The 19,266-nt window shown below is 42.6% G+C and overlaps 1 protein-coding gene across 3 annotated transcripts in view; it reads left to right on the forward strand.

Annotated features, from left to right (window-relative positions):
- Nucleotides 1–367: 367 nt before the first annotated feature.
- The window catches only part of LOC106580937 (alpha-2-macroglobulin), a 39,416-nt gene continuing 20,517 nt past the window's right edge, over nucleotides 368–19,266 (forward strand). For 2 of the 3 annotated variants that reach the window (XM_045703673.2, XM_082966571.1), the window contains exons 1-19: nucleotides 368–614; nucleotides 9,348–9,531; nucleotides 12,323–12,479; nucleotides 12,662–12,714; nucleotides 13,202–13,222; nucleotides 13,407–13,575; nucleotides 13,705–13,789; nucleotides 14,048–14,162; nucleotides 14,303–14,414; nucleotides 14,497–14,606; nucleotides 14,812–14,979; nucleotides 15,145–15,381; nucleotides 15,564–15,627; nucleotides 15,932–16,077; nucleotides 17,196–17,345; nucleotides 17,835–18,071; nucleotides 18,489–18,585; nucleotides 18,673–18,805; nucleotides 19,041–19,266. In XM_045703673.2, coding sequence (XP_045559629.1) covers nucleotides 529–614; nucleotides 9,348–9,531; nucleotides 12,323–12,479; nucleotides 12,662–12,714; nucleotides 13,202–13,222; nucleotides 13,407–13,575; nucleotides 13,705–13,789; nucleotides 14,048–14,162; nucleotides 14,303–14,414; nucleotides 14,497–14,606; nucleotides 14,812–14,979; nucleotides 15,145–15,381; nucleotides 15,564–15,627; nucleotides 15,932–16,077; nucleotides 17,196–17,345; nucleotides 17,835–18,071; nucleotides 18,489–18,585; nucleotides 18,673–18,805; nucleotides 19,041–19,266 — 2,550 coding nt within the window. In that variant the 5' untranslated portion in view covers nucleotides 368–528. The remainder of the gene's footprint in view (nucleotides 615–9,347; nucleotides 9,532–12,322; nucleotides 12,480–12,661; nucleotides 12,715–13,201; nucleotides 13,223–13,406; nucleotides 13,576–13,704; nucleotides 13,790–14,047; nucleotides 14,163–14,302; nucleotides 14,415–14,496; nucleotides 14,607–14,811; nucleotides 14,980–15,144; nucleotides 15,382–15,563; nucleotides 15,628–15,931; nucleotides 16,078–17,195; nucleotides 17,346–17,834; nucleotides 18,072–18,488; nucleotides 18,586–18,672; nucleotides 18,806–19,040) is intronic. The other variant, XM_082966572.1, reaches the window with a different exon arrangement.

A 19,266-nucleotide genomic window follows, 5' to 3' on the forward strand; every position in this document is an offset into this window, starting at 1 on the left:
CCTTCACAGCTCCGTAGGCAATCACCATTGCTCACTATACATGTCTGCTCGGTTCAGGGCATTTCTTTGGGGATATTTTTTTTCTTTTTTTCTACACAACTCAGTCAAGTTTAATCTCACACAATGTAAATAAATAAAATAAAAAACAGATATTTTTATTTCCTTTTTGACCCATATTCAAAAGTGTTACACAAGCAAGAGACGTCATTCTCGAGAGGGGGCGTTCATGCATTAACCGTTTGGATTCTCGAGGGAGAGGGGCGTTCCTCCAGATGCAGGAATGCCCCGAAATACGTGCTGCAGTTGCACACTATTAGGGAAAAAACAGCCTGAAGTAGTTTGGTTGTCATTCTGACAATCCCATTGGTCGGGGAGGCTGCGGTGTTCCGAACAATTTTTAAGGGAGTGACACAAGAGGGTGAATTTGGGTATAAACAGCATCGTCTGTGCAACTTTCCTGACAATCTGGACGAGGGAAGGGAGCATTTCGAAGTGCGGAGGAAGGAACACAGGCTGTGTAACACAACTATGGCCAGGAATCTCAACTTACTTTGCCTTGTATTTATCAAATCAGTGATTTTACAAACTGCGACATCGAGCACTTTCAATGAATCGTAAGTATGCTACAAAACATTTGATGCAGTAGAAACACGTAGAGTATTTTCGGCATTTCATTGAGGGATTAAACTCACATAATGCCTGGCTGCATACCAAAGTCTTCAATCAAATGGAGGAATGCATTATTCTCCGTATTCTGCAGGCAATGCACCTGCAGATGTAGGCTAGCCCACTGAGTAATATAATGATTTTAGTTATAAACATAATATTGCATATAAAAATATAATCGTTTTATATGCTTACTGCACTGCTATAGCTGAATATCTGCTTGCAATTGTCTCCATTTGTGAATAATAATACATTAAAGATAGAAGTGGTAAGGCCACAGGACAACACTATTATACATCATGAAAAATATAATTCTCTCTCTTTCTCTCTGCGCGTGAGGGGCTTATATATTTGAGACATGCTGGCAAATAGACCTGGAGATTTTTGGGTTACAAATCCAATTTCTGATAGTCCTGAAAGATGTTGACAGACACAGACCCCATATTAGTGTGCTTTCCTCCAATGTCCATCTGTACAATCATCCCCAAAAGGGGCGTCATGCACCCCCAAACTCTGAGGGGATGGTAGGGGGGTGGTCCATAGGGGGTTTAGTAATCCCCCTGTCCCGAAGTTGAATTTCAAGGTATTTTTCCTGCAATCTAGAGCCATAATCTTTACTCTTAATTCTATGTCAACAATGTAGTTTCACTTTTTTGTTTGTTGCATATCTAAGCATACCTCTTGAGCTGTCAGTATCCTCCTGACTGGTGTTTTTTTTTTTTTTTTTATAAAAAAAAATTTAAGCAGCAATCTGCAGTTGAAACGATAACAAAGCGTTTCCCCGCCCCTGTTTCGGTTAAAAGCTGATGGATGGGGCTGGAGAAATGAACCACTACCAAATTTATAGACAGAGCTATGAATGCAAAGACTGACCATCCATTATATCAAAATTATAGTTTTAACGATGTTTTTAGGCTATATAGTGTTCATTTACATTTTACTTTGTTTACAAACATTTGAGTAAAACATCCTGTAAGATGGCGCCGGAGAAGAATGCTGACGTTTTACGTGTTCCTATGCAATTGTGTTTTTTTGTTAGTTTCTTTGTGTCGTTTGTAATAAAAAAAATTACTTGTTTTGTTCATAATGTTGCTGCTACTGTCTCTTATGACTGAAAATAACTTCTGGACATCAGAACTGCGATTACTCACCACGAACTGGCAGAATCCTTTTTTTCCTTTAACGAGCTCGACGTGAATGACATACTGCTTTCCCGGGAACAGGCCCAGATCCCCGTCATTTGCATGAAGAGAAGGTTGGAGAAAAAGGGTCCGGATCGCCTTCTGAGAATTTGTAGGCGATCGAATAAACCTCCACTGCCTTCCATTCTGCTAGCCAAACGTGCAATCTTTGGAAAATAAAATGTAAGACCAACGCGGAAGATTAAACTACCAACGGGACATTCAAAACTGTAATATCTCATGCTTCACGGAGTCGTGGCTGAATGACGACATTATTAACATACAGCTGGCTGGTTATATGCTGTATCAGCAAAATAGTGTCTGGTAAGACAAGGGGCGGCGGACTATGTATTTTTGTAAATAACAGCTGGTGCACGATATCTAAGGAAGTCTCGAGGTTTTACTCTACCTCAGGCGAGCATCTCATGATAAGCTGTAGACCACACTATCTACCTAGAGCGTTATCATCTGTATTTTTCGTAGCTGTCTACATACCACCACTGACTGAGGCTGGCACTAAGACCGCACTAGATGAGCTGTATTCCGCCATAAGCAAACAGGAAAATGCTCACCCAGAGGCGGCGCTCCTAGTGGCCGGGGACTTTAATGCCGGGAAAATTAAATCGGTCTTACCAAATTTCTATCAGCATGTTAAATGTGCAACCAGAGGGGGGAAAACAACTCTGGACCACCTTTACTCCACACACAGAAATGCATACATAGCTCTCCCTCGCCCTCCATGTGGCAAATCTGACCATAATTCTATCCTCCTGATTAAAGCAGGAAGCACCAGTGACTCGATCAATAAAAAAAAGTGGTCAGATGAAGCAGATGCTAAGCTACAGGACTGTTTTCCTAGCACAGACTGGAATATGTTCCGGGATTCCTCCGATGGCATTGAGGAGTACACCACATCAGTCATTGGCTTCATCAATAAGTGCATCGATGACATTGTCCCCACAGTGACCGTACATAACCCAACCAGAAGCCATGGATTACAGGCAACATCCGCACTGAGCTAAAGGCTAGAGCTGCCGCTTTCAAGGAGCGAGACTCTAACCCGGAAGCTTATAAGAAATCCCGCTATACCATCAAACAGGCAAAGCATCAATACAGGACTAAGATCGAATCGTACTACACCGGCTCTGACGCTCATCAGATGTGGCGGGGCTTGCAAACCAGACTACAAAGGGAAGCGCAGCTGAGAGCTGACCAGTGACAAGAGCCTACCAGACGAGCTAAACAACTTCTATGCTCGTTTCAAGGCAAATAACACTGAAACATGCATGAGAGCACCAGCTGTTCTGGAAGACTGTGTGATCATGCTCTCCGCAGCCGATGTGAGTAAGACCTTTTAAACAGGTCAACATTCACAAGGCCGCAGGGCCAGACGGGTTACCAGGACATGTACTGCGAGCATGCGCTGACCAACTGGCAGTGTCTTCACCTACATTTTCAACCTCTCTCTGTCCGAGTCTGTAATACCAACATGTTTTAAGCAGACCACCATAGTGCCTGTGCCCAAGAACACGAAGGTAACCTGACTAAATGGCTCACATCAACACCATCATCCCAGAAGCCCTAGACCCACTCCAATTTGCATACCGCCCTATCAAATGCACAGATGATGCAATCTCTATTGCACTCCACACTGCCCTTTCCCACCTGGACAAAAGGAACACCTATGTGAGAATACTATTCATTGACTACAGCTCAGCGTTCAACACCATAGTGATCTCCAAGCTCATCAATAAGCTAAGGACCCTGGGACTAAACACCTCCCTCTGCAACTGGATCCTGGAATTCCTGATTGGCCACCCCCAGGTGGTAAGGGTAGGTAACAATACATCCACTACGCTGATCCTCAACACAGGGGCCCCTCAGGGGTGCATGCTCAGTGTCCTCCTGTGCTCCCTGTTCACTCATGACTGCACTGCAGTTTGCTGTCCTGCACGGTTTGTCGATGACACAACAGTGGTAGGCCTGATCAACGACGAGACCGCCTATAGGGAGGAGGTCAGAGACCTGGCCGTATGGTGCCAGGACAGCAAACTCTCCGTCAACGTCCATTCTTGTCGACGGGAGTGGAGTAGGTTGAGAGCTTCAAGTTCCTTGGTGTCCACATCACCAACAAGCTAACATGGTCCAATGCACACCAAGACTGTCGTGAAGAGGGCACGACAACATATTCCCCCTCAGGAGACTGAAAAGATTTGGCATAGGTCCTCAGATCCTCAAAAGGTTTTACAGCTGCACCATCGAGAGCATCCTGACTGGTTGCATCACTGCCTGGTATGGCAACTGCTCGGCCTCCGACCGCAAGGCACTACAGAGGGTAGTGCGTACGGCCCAGTACATCACTGGGCCAAAGCTTCCTGTCATCCAGGACCTCTATACCGGGGCGGCAGGTAGCCTAGTAGTTAGAGCATTGGGCCAGTAAGTGAAAGGTTGCTAGATCGAATCCTCGAGCTGACAAGGTAAAAATCTGTCGTTCTGCCCCTGAACAAGGCAGTTGACCCACTGTTCCTAGGCTGTGATTGTAAATAAGAATTTGTTCTTAACTGACTTGCCTAGTTAAATAAAAAAATACCAGGCGGTGTCAGAGGAAGAAAAGACTCCAGCCACCCTAGTCATAGACTGTTCTCTCTGCTACCGCACGGCAAGCGGTACCGAAGCGCCAAGTCTAGGTCCAAAAGGCTTCTAAACAGCTTCTTCCCCTAAGCCATAAGACTTCTGAACGTCTACTCAAATGGCTACCCAGACTATTTGCATTGTCCCCGCCCCCCATTTTTGCACCGCTGCTACTCTCTGTTATCATCTATGCATAGTCACTTTAACTCTACCTACATATACATATTACCTCGATAACCGATGCCCCCGCACATTGACTCTGTACCGGTACCCCCCTGTATATAGTCTTGCTATTATTATTTTACTGCTGCTCTTTAATTACTTTTGTTTCTTATTGTTTTTTTAACTGCATTGTTGGTTAGGGGCTCCTAAGTAAGCATTTCACTGTAAGGTCTACACCTGTTGTATTTGGCGCATGTGACAGAACATTTGAATTTATTTGCTTATTTGGGGTATTCTGATGGTGTATGACAGTTGAACTAAGCTCATGAGCCATTTATACAGATGTAGGATCTTAATTTGAGCCAGTTTGCTACAGCAAACTGTGTAAATGTGAATTATTATGTGGATTATAATTCATGTAAAAAAAGTTGTAGGTAAGTCTTTTTAAACCTTGAATACACTACATTTGCGTTTTATGCAGAATGATCAAATTAAGAAATGGCATCTGTAAGTTGTATTCTTCAAGAATCAATAGGACCATATCATTCATTCAGAAGTCCAAAAAGGGATGTAGCAACAGCAGATTGCCTCTTTAAATAAACTAAATATGTTTCTCTGCATCTGCTCTGGGTAAAATATTTAAAGGAATGTGAGTATTATTTCTAAAATCTCCCAACCTACTCTAACTTGATTGATAACCTGAAATGGCTTATTTCTAGCTTAATGAGGTTGGGCGATTGAGAGCATATGTGGGCTAGCTAAAGCCAACTTCATACAGATGCTAGGTGGCTAGTAGTATTACAGATAAACAACAAAAATAATTTACCACATTTATTTTTTAAATATACAGTACCAGTAAAACGTTTGGACACATCTACTCATTCCAGGGTTTTTCTTTATTTGTACTATTTTCTACATTTTAGAATAATAGTGAAGACATCCACTATGAAATAACACATGAAGTCATGTAGTAACCAAAAAAGTGTTAAACAAATCAAAATATACTTTATATTTGAGTTTCTTCAAAGTAGCCACCCTTTGTCTTGATGACAGCTTTGCACACTCTTGGCATTCTCTCAACCAGCTTCATGAGGTAGTCACCTGGAATGCATTTCAATTAACAGGTGTGCCTTGTCAATTTGTGGAATTTCTTTCCTTAATGCATTTGAGCCAATAATTTATGTTGTGACAAGGTAGGGGTGGTATACTGAAGATAGCCCTATTGGTAAAAGACCAAGTTGATATAATGGCAAGTCAGCTCAAATAAGAGAAGACAAACGACAGTCCATCATTACATGAAGGTCAGTCAATTTGGAAAATGAAGAGACTTTCACAGTTCTTGACAAGTGCAGTCACAAAAAACATCAAGCACTATGATGAAACTGGCTCTCATGAGGACTGCCACAGGAAAGGAAGACCCAGAGTTACCTCTGCTGGAGAGGATATGTTCATTAGAGTTAACTGCCTCAGAAATTGCAGCCCAAATAAATGCTTCAGAGTTCAAGTAACAGACGCGTCTCAACATCAACTGTTCAGAGGAGACTGTGAATCAGGCCTTCGTGGTCGAATTGCTGCAAAGAAACTACTACTAAAGGACACCAATAATAAGAGACTTGCTTGGGCCAAGAAACATGAGCAATGGAAATTAGACCGGTGGAAATCTGTCCTTTTGGTCTGTTGAGTCCAAATTCTAGATTTTTGGTTCCAACCGCTGTCTTTGTGAAACGCAGAGTAGGTGAAGCAATGATTCTTTGCATATGTGGTTTCCACTGTGAAGCATGGAGGAGGTGTGGGGGTGCTTTGCAGGTGACACTGTCTGGGATTTATGTAAAATTCATGGCACACACCGGCATGGCTACCACAGCATTCTGCACCGATATGCCATCCCATCTGGTTTGCACTTAGTGGGACGATCATTTGTTTTTCAACAGGACAACCGGACACTTCCAGGCTGTATAAGGGCTATTTGACCAAGAAAGAGAGTGATGGAGTTCTGCATCAGATGACCTGGTCTCCACAATCGCCCGATCTCAACCCAATTGAGATGGTTTGGGATGAGTTGGACCGCAGAGTGAAGGAAAAGCAGCCAACAAGTGCTTAGCATATGTTGGAACTCCTTCAAGACTGTTGGAAAAGCATTCCAGGTGAAGCTGGTGGAGAGAATGCCAAAATTGTGCAAAGCTGTCATCAAGGCTTCTTTGGAGAATCTTAAATATATTTTTGATTTAAAAATTGTTTTTTAGTTACTACGTGATTCCATATGTGTAATTTCATAGTTTTGATGTATGCACTATTATTCTACAATGTAGAAAATGATTTTAAAAAAAGGAAAAACTTGAATGAGTAGGTGTCCAACCTTTTTGACTGGTACTGTGTATATACTGAACAAAGATATACATGCAACAATTTCAACGATTTATTTGAGTTACAGTTCATATAAGAACATCAGTCAATTGAAATATGTTCATTAGGCCCTAATCTATGTATTTCACATGACGGGCACAGCCGTGGGTGAGCCTGGAAGAGCATAGGCCCACTGACTTGGGAGCCAGGCCCACCCACTGGGGAGCCAAGCCCAGCCAATCAGAATGAGTTTTTCCCCACAAAAGGGATTTATTATAGACAGAAATACTCCTTAGTTTCATCAGCTGTCCGGGTGGCTGGTCTCAGATGATTCCGCAGGTGAAGAAGCCGGATGTGGAGTTCCTTGGCTGGCGTGGTTACTAGTTGTCTGCTGTTGTGAGGCTTGGTTGGACGTACTGCCAAATTCTCTAAAATGATATTGGAGGCGGCTATGGTTGAGAAATTAACATTCAATTCTATGGCAACAGCTCTGGTGGACATTCTTGCCAATTGCATGGCGTTGTGTGAGACAACTGCACGTTTTAGAGTGGGCTTTTTATTGTCCCCAACACAAGGTGCACCTGTGTAACGATTTAATCATCTTCTTGATATGCCACACCTGTCAGGTGGATGGATTATCTTGGCAAAGGAGAAATGCTCACTAACAGGGATGTGCACAACATTTGAGAGAAATGTTTTTTGTGCTTATGGAATATTTCTGGGATCTTTTATTTTAGCTCCTAAAACATGGGACCAACACTTTACATGTTGTGCTTTATATTTTTGTTCATTGTATATACAGTACATTCAGAAAGGATTCAGACCACTTGAATTTTTCCACATTTTGTTATGTTACAACCTTATTCTAAAATGGATGAAATAGTTTTTTCCCCCTCATCAATCTACACACAGTACCCCATAATGACACTAATAAAAGCAGGTTTTTATACATTTTTGCAAAATGTCTCTGTCAAGTCGAATGGGGAATTTCTTGAACTGCACTGTTGGTTAAGGACTTGTAAGTAAACATTTCAAGGGAAGGTCTACACTTGTTGTATTCGGCACATGTGACAAATAAAGTTTGTTTTGAGTGTCGCTGCACAGCTATTTTCAGGTCTCTCCAGAGTTGTTCGATCGGGTTCAAGTCCGGCTCTTGCTGGGCAACTCAAGGACATTCAGAGACTCGTCCCGAAGCCATTCCTGCGTTGTCTTGGCTGTGTGCCTAGGGTCATTGTCCTATGGGAAGTTGACCCTTCACCCCAGTCTGAGGTCCTGAGTACTCTGGAGCAGGTTTTCATCAAAAATCTCTCTGTACTTTGCTCCATTCAGCTTTCCCTCGATCCTGACTCGTCTCCCAGTCCCTGCTGCTAAAAAACATCCCCACAGCATGATGCTACCACCACCATGCTTCACCGTAGGGATTGTACCCGGTTTCCTCTAAACTTAGCATTCAGGCCAAAGAGTTCAATCTTGGTTTCATCAGACCAGAGGATTGTGTTTCTCATGGTCAGAGTCCTTTAGGTGCCTTTTGGCAAACTCCTCCAAGCGGGCTGTCAGGTGCCTTTTACTGAGGAGTGGCTTCCGTCTGGCACTCTAACATAAAGGCCTGATTTGGTGGAGTGCTGCAAAGATGGTTGTCCTTCTGGAAGGTGTTCCCATATCCACAAAGGAACTCTGGAGCTCTCTCAGAATTACCATCAGGTTCTTGGTCACCTCCCTGACCAAGGCCTTTCTCCCCCAGTTGCTCAGTTTGGCTGTGCGGCCAGCTCTTCCATTTTAAGAATGATGGAAGATGATCAGTGGAAACAGGATGCACCTGAGCTCAAGCAAAGGGTCTGAATACTTATGTAAATAAGGTATTTCTGTTTTTTTATTTTTAATACATTTGCAGAAATGTCAACTTTTTTTTCTCGCTTTGTCATTATGGGGTATTGTGTGTAGATTGATGAAGAGAAAATTAATTTTATCAATTTTAGAATAAGGCTGTAACGTAACAATGTGGAAAAAGTCAATGGGTCTGAATACTTTCCGATGCAGTGTATTTTTATTTTAAACTGGACAAATCTGAGGGGGCACGTTCCCCGATGGGCATGACACCACTGATCCCCAAGACATGGTTGACAGACCATAAAATCGGCTCATTGGTATTCCCTCTAACGCTGTCCGACACAAAATCAATCGTGCCCTCCATTTCTCATTGGTTGGCCTGAGTGGGGCACATAGCCAGAGACGATTTTGATAACTTTGTCCCCAACTTTAAAACATCAGTAGGAACAAAAAGAGGAACAAAAGAGCAGTTTGAGTACACTGCCACTTAAGTATTATTACCACAGCTGCATTCATGCTGACTCTTTCCCCTTTAAGGATTTACCTGGTGATGGTCAGCTCGGAAGTGGTAGGAGGGACCACAGAGAAACTTTGTGCTCAGGTCCACCAAGCCACAGAGCCTCTGTCATTGAAGGTGTCGATGGAGATGGAGGGTGGCAGCAGCACCATTCTACTGGAGGAGGCCGTAACACAGGATTTCTATCGCTGCACCCCCTTCCAGGTCAGCTGCAACTGTGCTGCGTTCAGCAGGCTACAACATTGTGGAAGGCTTCGATAGAAATATATACTGCTCAAAAAAATAAAGGGAACACTTAAACAACACAATGTAACTCCAAGTCAATCACACTTCTGTGAAATCAAACTGTCCACTTAGGAAGCAACACTGATTGACAATACATTTCACATTCTGTTGTGCAAATGGAATAGACAACAGGTGGAAATGATAGGCAATAAGCAAGACACCCCCAATAAAGGAGTGGTTCAGCAGGTGGTGACCACAGACCACTTCTCAGTTCCTATGCTTCCTGGCTGATGTTTTGGTCACTTTTGAATGCTGGCGGTGCTTTCACTCTAGTGGTAGCATAAGACGGAGTCTACAACCCACACAAGTGGCTCAGGTAGTGCAGCTCATCCGGGATGGCACATCAATGCGAGCTGTGGCAAGAAGGTTTGCTGTGTCTGTCAGCGTAGTGTCCAGAGCATGGAGGCGCTACCAGGAGACAGGCCAGTACATCAGGAGACGTGGATGAGGCCGTAGGAGGGCAACAACCCAGCAGCAGGACTGCTACCTCTGCCTTTGTGCAAGGAGGAGCAGGAGGAGCACTGACAGAGCCCTGCAAAATGACCTCCAGCAGGCCACAAATGTGCATGTGTCTGCTCAAATGGTCAGAAACAGACTCCATGAGGGTGGTATGAGGGCCGACGTCCACAGGTGGGGGTTGTGCTTACAGCCCAACACCGTGCAGGACGTTTGGCATTTGCCAGAGAACACCAAGATTGGCAAATTCACCACTGGCGCCCTGTGCTCTTCACAGATGAAAGCAGGTTCACACTGAGCACGTGACAGACGTGACAGAGTCTGGAGACACCGTGGAGAACGTTCTGCTGCCTGAAACATCCTCCAGCATGACCGGTTTGGCAGTGGGTCAGTCATGGTGTGGGGTGGCATTTCTTTGGGGGGCTGCACAGCCCTCCATGTGCTCGCCAGAGGTAGCCTGACTGCCATTATGTACCGAGATGAGATCCTCAGACCCCTTGTGAGACCATATGCTGGTGCAGTTGGCCCTGGGTTCCTCCTAATGCAAGACAATGCTAGACCTCATGTGGCTGGAGTGTCTCAGCAGTTCCTGCAAGAGGAAGGCATTGATGCTATGGACTGGCCCGCCCGTTCCCCAGACCAGAATCCAATTGAGCACATCTGGGACATCATGTCTCGCTCCATCCACCAACGCCACGTTGCACCACAGACTGTCCAGGAGTTGGCGGATGCTTTAGTCCAGGTCTGGGAGGAGATCCCTCAGGAGACCATCCGCCACCTCATCAGGAGCATGCCCAGGCGTTGTAGGGAGTTCATACAGGCACATGGAGGCCACACACACTACTGAGCCTCATTTTGACTTGTTTTACATCAAAGTTGGATCAGCCTGTAGTGTGGTTTTCCACTTTAATTTGGAGTGTGACTCCAAATCCAGACCTCCAATGGTTGAAAAATTGGATTTCCATTGATTATTTTTGTGTGATTTTGTTGTCAGCACATTCAACTATGTAAAGAAAAAAGTATTTAATAAGATTATTTCTTTCATTCAGATCTAGGATGTGTTGTTTAAGTGTTCCCTTTATTTTTTTGAGCAGTGTATTATGTAGAACCAACATGCCTCTGACATGTAGATTAAGGAATCATGCCAGCTCTATCAATGACATTTCTAACTGCAAAGTTCCACAACAATGTGATCTACTGAATGTGGCCCTATTCAATCTTCTCACATGCAAAAGCATCCCGACTACAGTCAACAAGCCAATTTGCTAAATGTTGACGTCATTTGTTTACTTAACTAACACTGTCCGGCGCCATCAGCTTTAATAGTAGCTGACACTTTGAATTAGGTCTCTTTCCCGTCAGTGTTGGGTGTTACGCAACCTGTGCCTCGCGTCATATTGATTTTAGTTGAACAGTAACCCCCACTAGTTGTACATACACTGAGTATACCAAACATTAAGAACACCTTCCTAATATTGAGTTTTGCCCTTAGAACAGCCTTAATTTGTCGGGCCATGGACTCTACAAGTTGTCGAAAGCGTTCTACATAGATGCTGGCCGAAGTTGGCTTGATGTCCTTTGGGTGGTGGACCATTCTTGATACACACGGGAAACTGTTCAGCGTGAAAAACCCAGCAGTGTTGCAGTTCTTGACACAAACTGGTGCACCTGGCACCCACCATACTCAGTTCAAAGGCACTTAAATATTTTGTCTTGCCAATTTAACCTGTCTCCTCCCCATCATCTACACTGATTTGAAGTGGATTTAACAAGTGACATCAATAAGGGATCATAGCTTTCACCTGGATTCACCTGGGCAGTCTGTCATGGAAAGAAAAGGTGTCCTTAATGTTTTGTATACTCTGTGTATATCAGATTACAGTTGATAGAAACTCCTGACTCTTCTTCTGTACTGGTCATTCTTTATCTAAACAAAACACTATTCTTAGACTCAAGCTAGCTATGCGCATTCATTCAACAACACACATTCATTTCAGTCTTTAATTCTGAATAGTTTGGTTGTAACTCAGTCATGTTGTGTGGAACTCAACTTGGTTTCCGGGCTGTATGCAAAATGATCCAACCTATGAAATGTAATAGCTGTTATTTTAACCTCAGCATAGCGAAGTATGACTAGCCACCATTTTAACAAAAAGCTCTCTTCTCAAACTACTGTTAGGAGAGCCAAGCTATGGTTAGGAGCTAGAGAATTTTAGAATTTCTAAACATCCATTGTCTTGTTCATGTTGTACAGGTACCCACAGTGAAGGCTGACAGTGTGGCCACTGTCCATGTTAGCATCAAGGGGAGGAAGGATGTGATGAGTAAAAATACCACGATCTTTATCAAGCCCAAAAGATTCCTCACCATTTTCCAGACAGACAAACCAGTCTACAAACCTGGACAGACAGGTAGTTAGATACATTATTTGATCAACACTGAAATGTACTAAACTGACCCTTTTCGTTTGTTAATAATGTTGAAGGATAATTATACGTACTTATATTGAGGAAAGGTCATTACTGAAATGGATGATGAATATACTGTATATAGACAGATGCTATATAGATAAATGTTTCTACCACTTTTCCAGTCAAGTTCAGAATCGTCTCGCTGGATGCTAGTTTCTTGTCATTCAATCAGATGGTAAGTTACTCTCAGTGTTATTCAATAAAAATAAAGTTAGTCTTTCAAAGCATTTTTAAGTTGGGTTGTACAGGACAACCCAGTGTTAGTCAGCATTGGAACATTCTAGGGAGGTGCTGTATCATTTGGGAGAGGTTGAGTGAGGAAGCGACGTGATGGAGCAATGATTTCATTCTCTTGCAGTCCCTTTTTTTATGGGGTAGTGTCGGTGGGTGGGTGGGTGGGTGGATCAGCAAACATGTGGTCAGAGTTCGTTTGGCCTGGCTGTTTGATCAGAGCATCTGAATCAACAGGAGCTCAAGGCCTGCTCTGTACTGTAGCTCTGTAGATGCCTGTACGGTGGAAACTGTTTTGGAAAGTTAGGTATTTTAATGTTTTAAACCCATTTCTGACACCAAACTATTCTGGGAAGTAATACAAGTACAGTTTAAAAATGTTTTTTGGGGGGGCCCAATGTAAATGCTGAATGTTTGTTTCTCTTTTGTAGTATGAAACAGTGGAACTTCAGGTGAGACTCATTCTCATCTATTGCACCTAAAAACCAAATCTGCATATATAACATAAGCAATAATAATGTCATGATCTCCCTTCAAAAATATTACCTGCCAATATGTACTGCGGCATGAATTGATACAACGCCTGCCTCTGTAACAAAAATACCTTCCTTCAACCTATTATGAATCTGTATACAGGACCCCAACTCCAACCGCATTGCTCAGTGGTTGAACCAGTCAACAGTGAGTGGAATTCTGGACCTGTCCCACCCCATGTCTACAGAGGCAACGCAAGGAAGTTACATCATCACTGCATGGAATGAGAAGGGAGAACGAACCTCCCAAAATTTTGACATCAAAGAATATGGTGATGTCTTGTGTCTGATTCTATTGTTTTTACATTGTGATTACATGGTGGTTTGAATTGTGGTCTGATTTGTTTTTGGTGTAGTTCAACAGACAATGAAGAAGTAATATCAATATGTCTTTTTTACAGTGTTGCCCAAATATGAGGTGAAAGTCCATCTTCCCCAAACAATAACTATTCTGGACAATCAAGCAACACTGAGAGTTTGTGGAAAGTAAGTGAATAAGATGATCAAGCATTACAGATAATAAGATGATAATGACCAGCAAGATAATGATAATGACAAACAAGCTATTAAACAAGGACATTTTATGGGCAGAATATTAGGACTTAATGTGTGTGTTGCATAGACTATACTTTATAGATACTGACCCATGTTTGATACTTGCTCAAGTTCATAGCTGTTTCTATTTTTACAACACTTGTATTTGCCATTTTTGAATTGTCATTCTTCTGGTGACTTTGTTTGTAGATACACTTATGGAAAACCAGTGCTGGGGTCTGTCACGATGAAAGTTTGCAGAAATGCCATTCGACTTCACTGGTTATTTGAGTCTAGTAATATCTGCGAGTTGTATCTTATGAAAGTAAGTATTTTTTATTCTTGTTACGCTAAATCCTTCAATGACAAATAGAACTCACTGTGGTGAAATTTGTGAGGTTTATGGAAGCATGCTTTCGTAGAGGAGCTAAGCTGACCTACAATAACTGTACTCATTCTCCCTAGACTGACAAAACTGGTTGTGCAACCCAAATTATTGACGTGACCCGGTTTGGTCTAAATGAATCAAAGTTTGATGACTTCGAAGTGGAGGCTGAGATGGAGGAATATGGAACGGGTAGGAGAGAACTTAATCTTTAACGTAGAGGTGTTTACATGCTCAACTGTTAACCTCTGACCCTTGCCTGTGTTCTCTCCAGGGGTCATCCTTAAAGGTAGTGGCAAGGCAAGCTTCACCAATGTCATCATAACTGTTTGTTTTGAGGATGTGCCCCAAGCATATAAACCAGGGATTGCATACGAGGGGAAGGTGAGGACAAAATGTATTAACAAATGCCTTTTTAATAACACTGCAGGGAAATGGATTGCTCAGGAAAATCTTTGTGAAAGAAGTTGTGATAAATGTTAATGTATCATTTGGAGCATCTAAACCATAGATTTTGATGTGTTGTGTGCAATGGGAGTTTACATGTAGTATATTGGACATCTGCAGTCATCCTATCCTGTGTTTTCAGATCAAAGTGACCGGTCCAGACTCTACTCCCGTTCCCAATGAGCCTGTGTATCTCTTCCTACAAAACAGTGGCACATCTGAGAACTGGACTCTCACCACAGACAGCAAGGGCATTGCTTCTTTCTCTCTAGACACTTCTCTATGGAGTTCTGAGTCTGTGTCTCTGTTGGTCAGTTGTCACTCACTCATGTTTTCCTCTATTAAATATTTAATGCTATATTATTCAAATATGAAAATGTTTGTTCAGAATGAGATCATTAATTTCTCATGGTGTATTCTCTAAGGTTACTACAATTGTTGATTTTTCGTACATTTTCTGTATTTCTTCAACCAGGCTCGTTATCAAAAGGTTAAGGAGGATTATCCGTACATGCACGGTGTGCGTAGACCAGAATATACATCCGCTTACCATTTCGCAAGGAAATTTTATTCGAAGAGCAAGAGCTTTGTGAAGATAATGCAGGGTGAAGGGAAGTTCTCCTGTGAGAAGGACGGTATTGTTCTTGCTCGCTACATCATCCAGGGGGAGGAGCTGATAAAGGGACATAAGACCCTGGACTTTTTCTATTTGGTAAGGTTAAAGGGATGTTTCACTCAAAATACAACCTAACATGATTTTTTTCGTCTGTAGTTTTGGAATATATATATTTCTTACTTTGGTATTTGATTGTCATGTCTGGAAAGATTTTAAGAATGGATCAGGCAAACCGTACAATACTTTACATGAAGCTGAAAAGTTCTCTTATGTCCCAGGTTATATCTAGAGGCAGCATTCAGCAGCACGGCCGTCTTCCTGTGACCGTTAATGAAGGAAACGGTAAATTAATTGGTCTTGGATTCTCCCGAATGCTTCCTGACATTTTTATTAGGACTTCTCAGAACCCCACTTGATTAGAGAAAATACCTTGTCGAAAGGCCTAGTGGCATTAAACTGGCATGGGATGAAAATCTGTCTCGACAGGATTCAATCAGCCAGATTACATCTTCAATACAAGTTCTTACTGCACAGTGCAAAGTATATTTAAATTTCATAGACTAATCACAGATCACAATGTCCGTATTGGATGACAGGTGGTTTACGGTGACTTAATACCAATCCCATTGTCTGTCTCTCATTTCAGTAAACCAAGGGGAGCTGACGCTCTCACTGCAGCGAATGCCTGAGCTGACCCCTTTAGCCCAGGTAGTGGTGTATACCATGCTGCCTGATGGGGAGGCAGTAGCAGACAGTCGAGACTTCCCCATTCACCTCTGCCTGAAAAACAAGGTAGGCAACTAGGCACCTTTCGCCAGCTACATGAGATGACAAAATGTCACATCAGAGAGCCTGAGCCATATGGATATATCGGGGCAATGTGCACTACATTCGATTTCCAAAATGATTTTGCATCAGACTATGATATAAAATGCTTCAACTGCACCTCTTGGATCATCACAAAATCATTGGGTTTGTTTCTGTTCCTCTACACAGTACTCTAGCACTATTATTATATGTGGGCTCTGTTCCAATATGCACATCAGTTTTCTACTGTACTTGAAATGAACCAATGTGTTGGACATGTATGCTAGTCGACAGTGCCTAAAGAAAGTATTCACACCCCTTTACTTTTTTCACATTTTGTGTTAGACGGAATTTAGAATTGATTGAATTGAGATTTTGTGTCACTGATCCTCATCCTTTTTGCAACAAGGCACTTAAGTGATAGTGAAAAAATTATGGCAAAGAAATACATTTTATGTCCTGAGTATCAAAGCGTTTTGTTTGGGGCAAATCCAACAAAACACATCTCTTAGTACCACTCTTCATACTGCGTTTTCAAGCATGGTGGTGGCTGCATCGTGTTATGGGTATGTTTATCATCGGCGAGGTCAATTCTATGCTGGCGTTGCTTACCAAGACGACATTGAATGTTCCTGAGATACAGTTTTGACTTAAATCGACTTCAGAATCTATGGCAAAACTTGAAAATGGCTGTCTAGCAATGATCAACAATCAACTTGACAGAGCTCAAATATATATTTTTTAAGAATAATGGGAAAATATTGTACAAGCCAGGTGTGCAAAGCTCTTAGACTTCACCCCAAAAGACTCACAGCTGTAATCGCCACCAAAGGTGCTAATACAAAGTATTGACTCGGGATGAATACTTGTGTAAATTAGATATTTCATTATAAATATATTTACGAACATTTCTAAAACATGTTTTCACTTTGTTATTGTTGTGTGTAGATGGGTGAGGGGAAAAAAACATATTAAAACAATTTTTGAATTCAGGCTGTAACACAACAAAATGTGGTGTAAGTCAAGGGGTATGAATACTTTCTGAAGGCACAGAAGATATATTTAAACATTTGCTGTGATGTGTTCTCCTTTCTCCTCTCCAGGTATCCCTGAAGTTCTCGTCCCTCCAGGAGTTGCCAGGGGAGAAGACCTCTCTGAGCCTCCAGGCCCACCCAGGGTCTCTTTGTTCTCTCAGGGCCATCGACCAGAGTGTGCTGCTGCTGCAGCCTGAACAGGAGCTCAGCTTAGACTCTGTACGTTCTCCATGGATGCGTCCCAAATGGCACCCTATTCCCTATGTAGTGAACTACTTTTGGGCCTCAAAGGGGTTTGGTCTAAAGTAGTGCGGTACTGTGTACTAAGGAGTAGGGTGCCATTTGGGACAGTACACAGCCCATCCATTGACTAACCATTGATCACACAAATCCTCCTTTGGCATTGATTTTGTGCACCCATATATTTCAAGATAGGATCCGGCTTACTTTCAGCTTCTTCTAACCATGTTTTAACAACTGTCTGATACTTAAAGTTTAAGCTTTTGGGACTATTCCATTGGTTCTCTTGTACCACTCAAGCTAAATCAAGTATTTGCTATATGTATTTAACCCAGGTGTTATCCTATGCACTGACCTTGTACTGACCCTGTAACCTCTGATCACTTTCTGACCACGCTCTGACCATGTCAAGATGCTGCGGATGATCTAGTCAGTATTATAAGAGGTATATTACTTCTCTCTCTGCAGGTCTTCAGTCAGCTGCCTGTTCAGAAGTTGTCTGGATATTCATACAGAGTAGAAGACTTTGACCCCTACCCATGCCTACCATATCCTCCAATCATTGAAGAGGAGCTGGAGGTTGCCCCTCTACCTGTACTTAAACTGGCCGAGGATTTGGAAGCAACACCCGTACCTGATCGGAAAAAACGCTCATTCTTGTTTGGCCCCAACAATGACAAAAACGACGTTTACAACGTCTTTAAAGTAAGAGTCTCAAATAAGTTTGCTGTTTTTGTCTGTTTGGGATATGGAAAGGTGTGTGTGTGTGTGTGTGTGTGTGTGTGTGTGTGTGTGTGTGTGTGTGTGTGTGTGTGTGTGTGTGTGTGTGTGTGCGTGTGCGTGTGTGTGTGTGTGTGTGTGTGTGTGTGTGTACTTAATATTTTAGTAAGAGGTTCAAGCTAAAATGTGGTCTTTTTGAAGTAGCCACTGAATAAATTAAAATGGAATGCGGTCTGTGAAGTGATGTTTCAGAAATGAGTAGAAAGACATGTACACAGTATCTACAAAAATGTTTGGGTTTTTAAACTAACACCCATATAATTTAGCTAAACTGAAACACAGGTATGATATAGCCTTTATTTCTGGACACTGTTTTAGAATTTTCTGTACTTTGAATTTTAGGAAGTTGGAATCAAGATCCTGACCAACTCCGACGTGAAAAACCCTTTTAACTGTAACCTACACTTTTCTATGGAAAAAGGCTCGATGGTACAAGATGGTATGATACGCGAATGTGTAAACCTTTCTAGTCTTAACCTAATAAAGGATTGGTTTCTATTTACATCTATCCTATTTAAATACCTAGATGAAATTGATGCTCCAGTGTCAGTTGCCTACATGATGTCGGAGACCTCAGACGCTGGAGCCTCTGACGGGCCTAAGGAGACCGTCCGCACATACTTCCCTGAGACCTGGATCTGGGACCTGGTGCCTGTTGGGTAAGCACTGTAACAGACACCATATTTGTAGTCAAATTTCTATTTAGTTTAACGCACATCCCTTTTAATGGGGTGCTGAGCTGACAATGCCTTGTAATAGGGAAATACAGGGACGTTTTTGTCCAAGGGGTTGTTTTTAAGGGGGGGGGGGGGGGGGTATTTAACCTTTATTGAATTGACCATAAACCATGTGTTCAAATGGTAATATACATTTTGTTTTTATTGCACCCACCAGAGATACAGGAAAGGTGAATGTTGAGAAGACTGTCCCAGACACCATCACTAAGTGGGCTGCAGGGGCATTCTGTACTTCCCCAGTGGGTTTTGGCCTGGCTCCCAACACTGGCCTCACTGCCTTCCAACCCTTCTTTGTGAGCCTGACGCTGCCCTACTCTGTCATCCGGGGGGAGGTGTTCACACTCAAGGCCACAGTGTTCAACTACCTCTCCAAGTGTATCATG

This window comes from Salmo salar, chromosome 20 (genome assembly GCF_965601325.2).
Source record: "Salmo salar chromosome 20, fSalSal1, whole genome shotgun sequence".
Classification (NCBI taxonomy): Eukaryota; Metazoa; Chordata; class Actinopteri; order Salmoniformes; family Salmonidae; genus Salmo; species Salmo salar.